Genomic DNA, 14210 nt, shown 5'->3' with positions numbered 1-14210 from the left:
AAGGCAGATGAAGCTAAACTTCGGATCTGCTGTTTTAGTTTTTAACCGGTCTTGAAACATGAGGGCAAGCGTAGTAATGATGGATGCCTCGTGTTTAGTTGATATTCCAAGAGTTTCAATCACTCACTTAACTTTGATGAAGTTTCGTCTGGTTACCGAAGTTCACAATATAGTACAACCTTCTGATCCTACCAAATACGGAGCATAACTTGAGAGTCATGGATATTCGGCTTTGTCGTTGTTTTGGCTGGTTGGCCAGGTTTCACAAATGATTTCTTGCATTAATGGTTGTCGGAATGGATCGATTTTTCAATAGCAGTGAGAATATGATGCAAAGATTGACTTATTTTTGTAGCGTTCCAGCCGCAAATCTGACATGTGAAATCGTCTTCTAAGGTCTTTTGATTTCAATTCGTATAACGTCCAATCTGTTTTTAAACGTTATGAAATGACTACTTGAGCGACTCTCGAATCATCTAGTTGACAACAATCTTCATCTAGTAATGCTACCTATTCCTCATCTTCGAATTTTTTTAGCCGCCAAGGACGTTTTTCGTCTTTCAAACCACCAATATCAACACTTTTACATCGGAGAAGCCACTTTTGGCATCTTCGTTCAGCTAAACCATGTTCATCATACACTTCCACCAAAACACGATGACCTTCTCCTAGTGTTTTCCACAGATTAAAGTAATAAAAACAACTTTCCGCAAAAACAATTTTCTGGCACAAAGTTCGATTTATTTGAATGAAAAATGATTATGTTGTTTACGCTTCAAATAAATGACACACTCTTATAGTTAGGGACCCAATGACACCTCTTTTTCTCCAATACAAACTTGGTGTGTGAAGAATTTACTATTATATTATAAAGTCGTATGATTTTGAAACCGCTCTCGTAGATCCCAAGCAAAGAATATGTACATACATATATAATAAGTAGCTTTACTTTGTTAGTATTTTCAAATGATCTATCTTTTCTCTTGAATAACTTCGCGAAAGGTTCCGCTCTGCAGATCTCACGCGTAAAACATATGATTAAGTGTTTGTTTATTAGAGAAGTGTGCAAACGTTTATGCCTTTTTGGCAAATTGGATGACAAACTCACCTGTAATATTTGCGAAAACTAAAATTAATTGGAAGATATTTTTGCACAACTATTTCGAGTACGAGTTTCCACTTGTGCGGATATTGTACCAGCGCAGAACGTGTATTCAGTTCAGAGGTTCACTGTTCGGCGTGGAAAATTTAGCGAATTTTGCATTTTTAAACACTATTATACTCAGAGTCTTCAAATTACGGACCAAAAAATCTAAAATACATTTCTTCCAATAGTTATCACCTGCCGATGGGCAACTTGAAACCTGCCGATCGTGCTTTGAGGGGCTACTTAAGAGGCCTATCTAAAATACATGAGCCGTCCAAAGTCTGAAAATTTTTTAAACACACCACAAATGTCAGAAAAGTTCCGGTAGTCATAGGAATAATCGCCAATTATATTTTATATATGTGATTATATGCCAAAAGTACCCTGGTTTATAGAAAGTAATTAATAGTAGTGTCGAAATCATGCTCTCTTTGTAGAATGCCAATATAAAGGGCGATCCATTTCGACGTTTCCTACTTTTTAAGAAGAAAATAAAGTTTCTGTGTCTAAAAAACACAGATACTTCAAATTTAATGGGTAATGTTTATTATCATTCGAAGAAACATTCTTGGACATTTCTTTTTTGAAGATAATCTATTTGAAATGTTGGTCGCGGCCACGTCTCAGATGAGCCATCCGTTGAGTCCAATTTTCGATGACTCGTTAGAGCATTTCGACTGGTAACTGGTGAATGACCCGTGAAGTTTTGCTCCAAGGCCAGAAATGAATCGGGATTTTCCGCATAGACTTTAAACGTTACATATACCCACAGGAAAAAGACTAAAGTTGTGATTTTGCCACGATCTTGGTGGCCAATCGATCGGCCAAAAACGTGAAATCATCTGCTCACCGAACTGTTCTCTTAATAAATCCTTTGATTGATGGGATGAGTGGAAAGTGGCGCCGTCTTGTTGGAACCAAATGTCGCCGAGATCACGAGCTTTAATTTCAGATATCAAATAGTCGGTTATAATGACGCGATGACGGTCGCTATTGACGGTTACGTTTTCACCAGCATCATATTTGAAGAAATATCCACCGATGATTTCACCGGGCCGCACCAAAACGTTTGTTTTCCTAAGTGAAATGCCAGTTTCTGAATCTCTTCAGGTTGCTCTTCGTCCCAAATGCGACAATTTTGCTTTTTTACATAACCATTGATCCAGAAATGAGAGGCTCATCGCTGAACAAAATTTAGCTCGAAAATGTTGGATCTTTTTGGGAATTTTCAAGAGCACATAGAGCGAAGCGAGTTAAGGTTAAAACACCTTCACTCTCTCTTTTCAGGTGATATAGTTGAAGTACAAAAAATACTTGGGCTCAAATTGTACATGGGACATGGCATAACTTAATTTGTTTTTACCTAGAAAAATTATTTTATTTCATTTTGTTTCGTAAAACTCTTCACACAAAAATAATGAATATATCCCAAGGTGAACCTTATCTGTTTCTGTATGTACTAAAGCTCTTGTTATTCGACTAATCGACTAACGGGCTTAACCGGTTAGGGCATTATCCGGATAGTCATAGGTCGTCGACTATTCGACGCAGTAGACGACTATTTGAATAGTCAGTCGCTATGTTCAGACGCAATCTTAAAACTCTTCGAATGGTATTAATCGGTTAATATTCATACAAACTGTTACTAACCGGATTTTCATATAATCGGCTTTCAGGTTATTCGAATAAGTTTAGAGCCCTAGTGTGCACCGAGTTCTGTTTTCTCCAGACTGGATAAGAAAGCAAAGCAAATGGGATTGGCAGTGAATGAGGGCAAAACGAAATATCTCCTGTCGTCAAACAAGCAGTCGTCGAACTCGCGACCTGGCTCCCAAAATACAGATGCGGATGAAACCATATACCACCTTACTTCCACATTAAGATTGAATCGGAGATTATTTAGTTCAACACTTGTAAATGTTCATTGCCCTCACGAACAAACGTCATTATCTTGAACAAAAAATCTGTTAAATAATGGATTACGTATGTCTGTCTGTTGATAACTGTTGCGAATTTTTTAAACATTTTATTTACCGGAGCGTCAGCGAAATTGATTAATAGTGCGAAAATTTGCATAAATATATATATATATATATGCATGTATGTATGTATAATGTATGTTAATTTATAGAAACATACAGACACGTCTTTAATATACTTTATTTTCAAGTGGTTGTTCAGAGTTGAAAATTCCCCTGAAAATTAAAGGCTTCGACAAAGTCCCCGCCTTATACAAATTTTCAAAAGCTTCCAAGATCTCAAAACTCTTACAACAAAGTCTGGAAGTTAGCTTAACAACAACGTTAAATCTACAAAAAAAACTGTCAACCATGCTTGTAAGCCTTCATAATAGAGAACTACTACAGAAACCAGAGCTCTCACTGAAAAAATCAAAAGTCTCAATTAATTTTTTTCACTTTTCTAATTTTATAAATAAAACAACAATCAACATATTCGTTCTGGACACGGATAACAACAATCGCCACACGGATAGCACGGTGAGTAGCAAGACGGATAGCAGGGTGAGTAACATGGATAATAACAGGGATCCGGTTTTCTACGACGATCAATCATACAGAGCAAAGGTGGAGGCACTTCTGTTAAACGCTCACGCCGCAGTCGCCTATACATAGAAGTGAGTGAGAAAACAAAAATATTTATGAAAATCCGTTGTATGTTGATTTACGTTCCGTGTCCAGTTCTCGAATAGTGGAAGCCCAATCACCTTCCTTTCAAGACAAAAGCATTTCCATTTGCCTAGGCGTAAATATGTTTATTAAGACATTAAACTGATGAAATGGTTAACTAATAATTTCGTACAAAAATTTGGAATAAACAAAACAATTTGGCTAATGATATTGCGCCAACACTTTAAATTTATCATGTCCAATAAGTCCGGGAATGTTTGAATTAACTCAATACTTGATAAAATGTATCTGCTTCAATTACTATTCGAAAACTGTTCGGAGCTTTTAAATTATTGCGCTTTTTTTGATTTTTATTTTGATTAGAGGTAATATGAACACAGCGCTACGAATACTTTGCTTTTATGGCACTTACGCTTGATATGCAGATCCTCCAGGACCACCTCCACCACCGCCAGCACCACCTTTGCCTTGTTTCAAATATTTCATCATATCAACGCCACCACCGGGTATTGGTTTGCCATCTGGACCGATTGCACCAGGACCGCCAGGTCCGCCACCGGGTCCACCACCTGGACCACCGCCTCCCCAACCACCTCGGCCACCACCGCGTCCACCTCTACCACCTGGACCCCAACCACCAGGACCACCACCTCTACCGCCGCCCGGTCCAAAGCCGCCTCTACCACCACCAGGACCCCAGCCACCACGACCACCACCTGGTCCCCAACCACCACCACCTCTGCCACCGCCAGGACCCCAACCACCTCTACCTCCACGCCAGCCACCGCCGCCACCGGGGCCACCGCCCCAACCTCCGCCAGGACCACCACCCCAACCGCCTCCAGGTCCACCACCATAACCACCCCAACCACCTCCACTGAAATCGTAATGTGCACCAGTTGCACAGTTGTATGCCTTCATGAATCTGTTAGGTGGCATTGGATACTTAGGCTGTATGTTCCAGTCGTTCTCCACATACTGTGTACCATGGTTGACTAGGTTAGGCTTTTTGAGACGCTCCGGTTTAATAACGCCAGCTGGTGGTGTTACACCAAAATCAAACTCCACATCCGAGTCGGTGGTGTCGGATAGCACCAGCGTGCTATTACAACAGGGTATTTCACGCTTGCGACATTCCTTGCTGACCTGATACTCCAATCGCTTCTTATCCAAGAAACTTCGACAGAAACACTCAATCACTGGTTTGTGGCAAGTACACTTGGCAAATCCCATTTGTTTGAGGCAGCGTTTCAATTTACTCATTTCGACCATTAAGGGATTTTTGGTTATCTTAAATTGTATGGGTTTCATGTTGAGGTAGGGATCGGCGCATTCCTTTAAAGCTTCGGCGTCTTTCAGTGGACGCAGTGTTATAAAGTACTCATCATTCTTTTTACAAATATGTAGTGTGGGTCTTTGTACCATCTCCTCCTCGCACTCTTTACCATCACCTTTGCCTTGATCGCGATATGCGTATTGGGAGACGCGTATCGTATCGGCGGGATAGTCTTTTAGGAAGAATCTCATGATCTCTTTAATTGGTTTGCGTATGGCGCCCGGTTTCCAACCTCGTCTTTTGCCACTCGTATCCAAATTCCACAACCAACCCATGTTACGTGGTACATTCTTTTTGCCGATGTTAAAGCCGTTGACGCACTTCAGGTGACGAGCGTCCTTGATTGGGAAAGAGCGATCGCCGCCATACGTGTAGCTGGTGAAAGAAGTTATAATCATATTACATTTAGATATATGTATTTTAGTTTACAGTAAAGTCCGTTTAAATTCCTCACGAAAAATCCGACCTTTTTGAGATACTTTGGCGGTTTGGGTACTTAAAAGAGCCCGCAGAGTGGATTCTTAAAGCTGAACCGAACGTTCGGCTCAGCTCTGAGCATCCATTCTGCGGCCACTCTTAGTCTTACGATGCGAGTACTAAGTCCATAAATGGTGATTACTTAAGCGAACTTATTGTAGTTCAAAATACAGCATTAAAGTATTGCCAATTGTACTCACGCTTTTTTATCCCTCTTGGTTTGCTCGGGTTCATTCGGCTTAGTTCTCATTCGAGTTTTTTTCTTTCGTCTGGATGGTTGCTCCTCCTCCTGTGGACTTCTCTTTTGTTTCTCTGATTTATCAGCACTATCTTGTGGTGGTCGTTTCTTTTGGACACCACCTGAGCCCTGCAACTCTTTTTCGCAACGTTCATCTTGTTTGAAGGGTTTATACTGTGCCTTCTTTATATCATATAAATCTCTTAGCTCCGAGAATACGCGTGCCAGATAAGGACGACAGTCTTTACTGCTGGTCTTGCATACATTGAACATTTCATCCGATTCACACTTGCCACAATCCGGTTCTGGTTCTTCTGGCGGTCGCGGTGGCTGGAAGATATCTTCACACAGCTTACGTATGCGGCAATGGGCGCAAGTCTTGCCATTTTTACAAGTGCAGCGACATTCTTTCTTCTCCGCGGTTGATGGCATTTCGCCAGCATCATGACGACAGCAGTCGCTTAACTTCTGATCAGTGCCACTCGATTGTTTGTCCAAGTACTCTTGTAGTATTTGATCGGCAGTCATTTTCTCATTGTATGGCTTCTCTTCCACATATGGTACGGGCTTGTAGCCACATTTAGGACAGCAGGCAAGTTTCGGTAGCCAAGAGATATTCTCTTTGCAAACTGGACAAAGCCTGGAAAATTATGAAGTCTCCTAGCAGTTCCAATAATAATCGAAATAAACGTGTTTTACCTCGGTGTGTGCATCACCGTCTGGTTAGTATTCGGCGCTGCTTGTGGACAAATATTAATGAGTTTTTCGCCCGCAAATGCGCCATTCTCCGAGTGTTGATTGGCGAAGCAAGAGCATGGAAATCTGCAATCTGTACAGCAAGAAAATATCACTAAAACCCACAACTAACCATTATTCGTTCACCTGAACTATCCCTAGTACTACTCGAGGAATATTTATTGTCGTGTGGGCATTCACGTATGTGGGTGCTTGCACGGCACGAGCGTTTATCGTTCGCCGCCGCTATGGATTCGATCAGTTTCTGATATGTGTTGGACATTTTCTATAAAGGTACATAAGCCCCCAATATTACTTTACACAACCGAAAGTCGCTATTTCAAAGGCACAAACCTTCAACTCGCAGCACTCCGTATTACCGCAGGTATTTAGCACATCGGGCGTCGGCACCAGTCGTCCGTTGATCGCACGATAGCGTGACAAGTCGAGCGCTGTCGTGTAACGATCGCCATCACAGGTGTGATTTGTATCGGGCAGGAGACCAGTACATTCGTCTTCTTTGGCAGTATCGCCAACTACAAAGAGAATATCATGCGGGTTGATTACCTTGTCCAAGTGGTGACGAATATCATCGCGATCGGCCATGAAGTCATCACTAGGGTACAAATATAAATCAATTATATATAATGGATGAAAGAATCGTTCGCCACGATTTACCAATTTTCTTGACATTTACATTGCAAGCGCACGATCACCTCAACAGTACCCACTTTGTCTTCGTCGAACATGAGCTCACACTCATCGACATGCGTAATTTCGCTAGCTGCGTCGGATACTTTATTAAGCACCGAAGGCGGCCAAATCATCGCACCGGAGCCTAGGGACATAAAATATAACTTATGAATAATAAAACTCCAGTGGAGTCTCCTCTTCGCATTCACTTGCCTACAATGACGTTATCATATTTGACGGTTAGCTTGAGTGGACGCGCCTCCATGTCGGCGCGCAGCTCATCTGGCGTCGACTCGAATTCATAACTGCGTCCGGAGCGAAACTCGGCCACATTGATACGGCTGGCGGTGATGCTCAGCGAAACGTTGTTGTAGTTGACGTCGACAGCGAAGAGATTAGGATCGTCATACCTTTGCATAGGCGTGTCAATACGCACTACGATTATATCGAATATGTAACCTGTGACCATTTTGATGTGTGGCGCCCTTTCTTTGAGTTGCCGAGAGTTCTTGCCTCACACTGCAATTTCGGTCATTAATGTAGGTGTTATCGTAGCTGAAAGCTTAAGGATTGCCAAAACGCTGTCTGCACTATTCCTTTTGTTTTTTTTTAATTTTTTTTATTTGGAATTTTCTTTATAACCTCTATCGATTTTGCAATATTTTAAGACGCTGGCTGTTAATTTTTTTGTTTTCGTAAATGCTGCAACGAATATGGTTTTCGAAAGTAATACCCGATAACTTTCGACAAATTTTCCTAAAAACGTATACAATATATTTAATAAATCGAAAAATCCCTATTTAAAATATAATTTTTCACACAACTTAATTGTAATTTTTTCAATTATTTTAAGAGAAATGAAAACAAATCCAATGTTATGAAAACCTATGCCATAAATCGAAATCCAAAGTGATTTTATAGAGATGAGTGTCGAGTTCAGTCGACAGAAGACACGAATATAGCCGTTCTCAACCGATTCTGACTTGCGTAACCTTAAACTGTCACTGTATGGCTCGTTCACCAAACTCCTTGCTAGGTAACTGCAAGGATGATTTCTGGGAAACCATCTCTGCAGAAACTGCTTAGAGCGGAACCGTCTCTTAAGAACCTCAAGAGAAAAATCCTATTATATGATGACGTACTGGGCAATACAGATCAAATTTCTAACTTGACTAACTTCATGGCAGTGCAGATCGTCATTCACAGTGGATCTATTAACGCCTTCCTTGACGCCATTCCAGTGAATGGCGTCCTTAGAGTTCAAACACCACCTATTGTGGAACAAAATTTCTAGTTGTTGCGTGAAATCAGAAGTGTCCCATGCAAAGATACCGCATGATATTGGGGCGTTCACAAAGTACTTAACTTTCGTTTTTTAGCGCAATTTTGACACGATTATGTAAATCATTTTATGAAACCATATACTATATTTTCCATTTTGATCCAATACCTTTCGTCATCATACGGCCAAGAGATTAATTGCTTGCAGGCAAAAAACAGTTTTTGACGTGCTGAATTGAACAAGTGGAACAAGTAATAGTCCGAAGGTGACAATCTTGAGAATATGTTGGGTATCCAATTCAAGCGGCAAAAGCTTTTGCCGAGCCATCAAACTTGTATGATATATGGTCTCGCATTATCTATCGATCAGTTCTGATTTTTTCTCTATGGATTCAACACTCAAATTGTTCAGCTCAACACAATACACTTCAGAAATTATCGTGGTAATGTCGAGCAAAATCTCAAAATAAACGACTCCTTTAAAATCCCACAGAACAGTACACAACCGTTTTTAGTTGAATATCGGAATTTGAAGCGGTTTGAGCTGGTTCATACCTTTTAGACCATGATTTCTTGCGCATTACATTCATGTAAACAAGCTGGTTCATACCTTTTAGACCATGATTTCTTGCGCTTTACATTCATGTAAACAACCCACTTTTCGTCACCAGTAATAGTGCGCTTCAAAAATGAATCATTTGATAAGCATATCACAGCAAATCGCAGCAAATTTTGTTCTGTAAGAGCATGAGGAACCGTATACCAAGCTTTGAAATTAATTCACGGCGTTTTATGTGCTTGTGAACGGTCGCGTACGACAAATTTCACCTCTCAGAAATCTCTTGATTTGTTATTCAACGATTTGCATCGAACAATGAATTTATTTTATCCTTCTTCTTCTCCTTTATTGGCGTAGATACCGCTTACGCGGTTACAGCTGAGTTTACAACAGCGCGCCAGTCATTCTTCCTTTTCGCTGATTGGCGCCAATTGGAGATTCTAAGTGTAGCCAGGTCCTTCACCACCTGGTCTTTCAAACTGAATGGAGGTCTTCCTCTTCGCAGAGCTGGAATGTTTTCATAAGTTCGGACGCCGCCGAACTATGCCAATGCCGTCGTGTATCTCGTACAGCTCATGTTCCATCGACTGCGGTATTCCCCGTTTCCAATGTGCAAAGGACAATAAATCTTTCGCAGAACCTTTCTCTCGAAAACTCGTAACGTCGACTCATCGGTTGCTGTCATTGCCCAAGCCTCTGCACCATACAGCAGGACGGGAATTATGAGCGACTTATAGAGTTTGGCTTTTGTTCGTCGAGAGAGGACTATACTTTTCAATTGCCTACTCAGTCCAAAGTAGCACCTGTTGGCAAGAGCAATCCTGCGTTGGATTTCCAGGCTGACATTGTTGGTGGTGTTAATACTGGTTCCTAAATAGACGAAATTATCTACAATTTCAAAGTTATGTCTCTGTCAACAGTGACGTGAGAGCCAAGTCGCGAGTGCGACGACTGTTTGTTTGATGACAGGAGATATTTCGTCTTGCCCTCGTTCACTGGCAGACCCATTTTCTGTGCTTCCTTGTCTAGCCTGGAGAAAGCAGAACTAACAGCGCGGGTGTTGAGTCCGATGATATCAATATTATCGGCATACGCCAGCAGCTGTACACTCTTATAGAGTATGGTACTTTCTCTATTTAGTTCTGCAGCTCGAATTATTTTCTCCAGAAGCAGGTTGAAAAGTCGCACGATAGGGAATCGCCTTGTCTGAAACTTCGTTTGGTATCGAACGGCTCGGAGAGGTCCTCCACGGGTAGCAACTGTTGGCAAGAGTTATTCTGCGTTGGATTTCGAGGCTGACGTTGTCGATATCTACGACTTCGAAGTAATGCTGACACTTATGTTACTGTTAACTGTGACGTGGAAGCTAAGTCGCGAATGTAACGACGATTTGTTTGATGACATTAGATATTTCGTCTTGCCCTCGTTCATTACCGGACACCTTTGCTTCGCTTCCTTAAACAGTTTGTCTGCACTGTCTGTCGGCGTACGCCGAAACACTCTTATTTTCTCCAGGAGCAGATTGAAGAAGTCGCATGATAGGTAGACGCCTTGTTTGAAACCTCATTTGGTATCGAAGGACTCGGAGAGGTCCTTCCCGATCCTGACGGAGTTTTTGGCATTGCTCAACGTCCGTTTACACAGCCGTATTATTTTTGCAAGGATACCGAATTGAGACATAGCTCCTTTTCGAAAAAAAGAGCTTTGGAATCGACGAAGAGGTGGTGTGGTACTTTCCAAGATTTGGTGTATGGTGAATATCTGGTCAGTTTTTGATTTTCAAGGCCTGAAGTCACACTTCATATTATATAAGGTTCAATCTAATGCATGCTTCTTATTAGTTCTTCGACGCCGTATTGAATAGCTCGGCCGCTTTGTTGTTCTTCAGACGGGTAATTGCTATTCGAACTTCTGGGTGGTCGATTGGGGAATCGGGTTCACCATCTCCTGATGTTATGCTTTCACTGCCATTCAGCAGGCTGGAGAAGTGTTCCATCCATAATTTCAGTATGCTCTGGGCATCAGTCACTAGATCACCTCTGGATGTTCTACAAGAGTATGCTCCTATCTTGAAACCTACTGTTAGTCGCCGAACCCAGGGAAACAGTTCGTTTCGTGGACCTGCTCCAAAGTGTTCCCGAAGACAAACATCTAAAGAATGTAAACTCAACAGCCTTTTCCAATATTATTTCGACAATTATTCTACAGTAACAACAACAATAATGGGATCGTCGAAGAATTAATAGGATCGAGAATAAGGAAATGGCGTGCAATAAATTGTATGAGTTAGAAGGATTGTCCCTTCCAAGTAAATTTGCTTTCCACACCGCCTACTCGGACTTTGCTCTTTATCGGGACCAACGTTCAACTACTACATCTTTAATTTGTTTACCATCTCCAGAATTTAAATCAAAATCGCAGAGAAATGCAAATTCGTTTGTCTGCTCTTCGTTGACGTGAAGAAATGCATGTAGTCATTTGTTGCTCTTTGAACATTGCATAATGCCTATTTTCTCATATACACACATGCATACGTACATATAGTACGTATATTCATTAGCAAATTGTTATCGCTTTCGTACACCACGTAATCTTCAAAATAAATATGTGTGTATGTGTGCATGCATAATAATATATTACTTTTGCTTAATATATTTGTATGTTTTATCGCGTGATGATACGACGCATGTGCATGAGTATGTATAAATGTGCACAGTATACTTATATCAGGGTAGCGCTCTGATATATGTATGTATACCTACACACATGTATATGTATGTGTATACAGCAAAGCTTTTTATTACCCAAGTGCAAAAACAAGCCAAATCCAATTTTTAAATTTAAAACTCTTAACAACATTTATTTAATAATCTAAAATTAAATTCCAGCATTTTCTTCGAGTATAATAAATATACACAGAAGGATGATTTGTTCTTCATAATACAATGGTATGCTAGGTATACATGATTAAATTTGCATAATTTTTATATTTTTCTTTTCTGACATGATAAAGTGAAAACTTTTCTAATTATGTTTACTCCTAACAGCAATTCTGCATTCACTTAGCTTAGCCATGCAAATTGCGTTAAGCTTAGCAAAATTATATAAAAAGTTATTTGCCTTCCATAACAACACGGTCCATTAACAGTACTTAAGATGTGAATTACATGCCTAAAATGTCTTGAGTTAGCAGGCAGTCGTGTACTTCAACAGCTTTTTTATGAGACAATTACTGCCGGGCATTGACAATTTGCACGAATTCGGGCTTCAGAGAAGCGCCACCCACCAAGAAACCATCGATGTCGGGCTTTTTAGCCAAGTCCTTGGCATTGGCACCAGTCACGGAGCCACCGTATTGGATGCGTAATGTGGCAGCTACTTCCTTTGAAATGTTCTCAGTCAACCATTGACGAAGGTAGGCGTGCACTTCTTGTGCCTGCAAATACATACGCACACACAAAAAATATATATAAGTATTTTATATAAGAAGTCAATTTTGAAATGTTTGTTGCATGAACCAACCTGTTCCGGAGTGGCTGTTTTGCCTGTGCCAATGGCCCACACTGGCTCATAGGCTACAACAACATTAGTCCAGTCCTTCACCTTCTGTGCTATCGCACACATTTGTCTAGCGACAACCTCTTGTGTCTTATTGGCTTCACGTTCGTCCAGGGTTTCGCCAATGCATGCGACTACTTTCAAACCAGCTGCCAACGCATGTTCAACCTTCTCGGCAATGAGTTCATCGCTCTCCTTGAAGATTTGACGACGCTCTGAATGTCCTAGAATAACCCAACCGGCACCGGTATCCTTGATGATAGCGGGTGAAATTTCACCTGTGAACGCACCCTTTTCTACTTTGTAACAATTCTGGGCGGCCACATTGATGGTCTCAGGTAATAGACTACGTACGTAAATGAGATATGGTGCTGGTACACCAACATACACTTGTGTGTTGGGATCTAATGGGCCTGCTGAAAGAATTTTACACAATTCGGCGATGGATTTTTGATCGCCATTCATCTTCCAGTTACCACCAACGCAGAATTGACGTGACATTTTGTTATGTTTTTTATTCTTATCGCAACTGCTGAGAGAACGAGTAAACTGCAAAGCAAAATACTGAAAATTTTTGTTTGTTATTCACTTATTTGTTAATATAAAGTCGCTAAATGGACTGGAAGTATTGACTGGAGCAGCCGGAGTATTTCACTCACTTTGCAAGAAGTTGGTCGAATGAATAACCTTGCAACGACCCTTTCGGCAGCTGTCAACATAGTTTTTTCGATTTGTTGTTGCTGTTTTCTTTGGATTTGATACAGTACGAATAGTAAATTGGCAAATGCAACCCTTCAGTCAAAGTTAACGTGCACAAACAACGGATGGCGCTGCTGTAAGGCAAACCGTTATTTGGAATATAGAATTTGAAATTAAAAGGAAAACGAAAATTTATACACAGGTATCTGCGATTACACAATTGAAAGTTTTCGACAATTTGTGATTATTTTCAAAACGTTTGGGCAAAATTGTGGGCTATAAACTTGTGTTTTCCAAATAATAAAGTATCAAAAACGCTTATACATATGTGTATGTAAGTACATACATATGTATATAAAGATATTGAGTGTAAATAAATGTTGTACGCTGAAAAGGCAATGTAACAACGAGTGGATACTTTCCTTTTACTTACATATCCATCCATTTTCGTTACAGTAGTTGCACGGCTGCGTTAATTTAGTGTAAAATTATAACACCACAAAATGCATATGAGACCACAAATACATTTATATAAGTATGTACGCCTGTATGTATGTGCGTATATATAGACATTCAATCGGATTAATGTAACGTGAGAACTTCGCCAACAATCCACAATTCTGTGACAGCGGCATGCATCTGCACATATCCAAGTTTAAGGACAATTGTGTGTGCACATGTTCAGAGATACATACTTAGAGACATATTTACATACATATAATACATGCCATAAAGCATGGATGTGCCCATAAAGCACTGATCACTGCTGTTGGAATTTAATCTATCTGGCATATTCTTTTAGCTCGCTTACATTTTGTCTTCAATGAGTTTAAGTTCAT

The 14210-nt window shown here is 40.5% G+C and overlaps 2 protein-coding genes across 2 annotated transcripts; both read right to left on the bottom strand.

Annotated features, from left to right (window-relative positions):
• Window positions 1-3579: 3579 nt before the first annotated feature.
• LOC120766712 lies at window positions 3580-8085 on the bottom strand. Its single transcript, XM_040092358.1, has 8 exons — window positions 7488-8085; window positions 7260-7419; window positions 6936-7197; window positions 6729-6867; window positions 6546-6675; window positions 5809-6486; window positions 4208-5506; window positions 3580-3770 (listed from the first exon to the last, which is right to left on the bottom strand). The coding sequence occupies exons 1-8, from the start codon at window positions 7741-7743 to the stop codon at window positions 3593-3595; spliced, it is 3102 nt and encodes a 1033-aa protein (XP_039948292.1). The 5' UTR covers window positions 7744-8085; the 3' UTR covers window positions 3580-3592.
• A 3860-nt stretch (window positions 8086-11945) lies between these two features.
• LOC120769116 (triosephosphate isomerase) lies at window positions 11946-13404 on the bottom strand. The gene is made up of 3 exons (XM_040095980.1): window positions 13332-13404; window positions 12637-13236; window positions 11946-12550 (listed from the first exon to the last, which is right to left on the bottom strand). Exons 1-3 carry the CDS (start codon window positions 13389-13391, stop codon window positions 12344-12346), a joined length of 867 nt encoding a protein of 288 aa, XP_039951914.1. The 5' UTR covers window positions 13392-13404; the 3' UTR covers window positions 11946-12343.
• Between the last annotated feature and the right edge of the window lie 806 nt (window positions 13405-14210).

This window comes from Bactrocera tryoni, chromosome 1 (genome assembly GCF_016617805.1).
Source record: "Bactrocera tryoni isolate S06 chromosome 1, CSIRO_BtryS06_freeze2, whole genome shotgun sequence".
Classification (NCBI taxonomy): Eukaryota; Metazoa; Arthropoda; class Insecta; order Diptera; family Tephritidae; genus Bactrocera; species Bactrocera tryoni.
This window is presented reverse-complemented; position numbering and strand designations above follow the sequence as displayed.

Excerpts from the sequence above, each read along its gene's own strand:
- LOC120766712 (XM_040092358.1), bottom strand. The coding sequence starts at position 7,743 with ATGGTCACAGGTTACATATTCGATATAATCGTAGTGCGTATTGACACG. Across the intron at positions 7,198-7,259 it reads TGTAAATGTCAAGAAAATTG|TGATGACTTCATGGCCGATC; the intron begins GTAAATCGTGGC and ends TTTGTACCCTAG. Across the intron at positions 6,676-6,728 it reads TAGTACTAGGGATAGTTCAG|ATTGCAGATTTCCATGCTCT; the intron begins GTGAACGAATAA and ends CTTGCTGTACAG.
- LOC120769116 (XM_040095980.1), bottom strand. The coding sequence starts at position 13,391 with ATGTTGACAGCTGCCGAAAGGGTCGTTGCAAGGTTATTCATTCGACCA. Across the intron at positions 13,237-13,331 it reads TTCGACCAACTTCTTGCAAA|TATTTTGCTTTGCAGTTTAC; the intron begins GTGAGTGAAATA and ends AAAAATTTTCAG. Across the intron at positions 12,551-12,636 it reads AAACAGCCACTCCGGAACAG|GCACAAGAAGTGCACGCCTA; the intron begins GTTGGTTCATGC and ends ATGTATTTGCAG.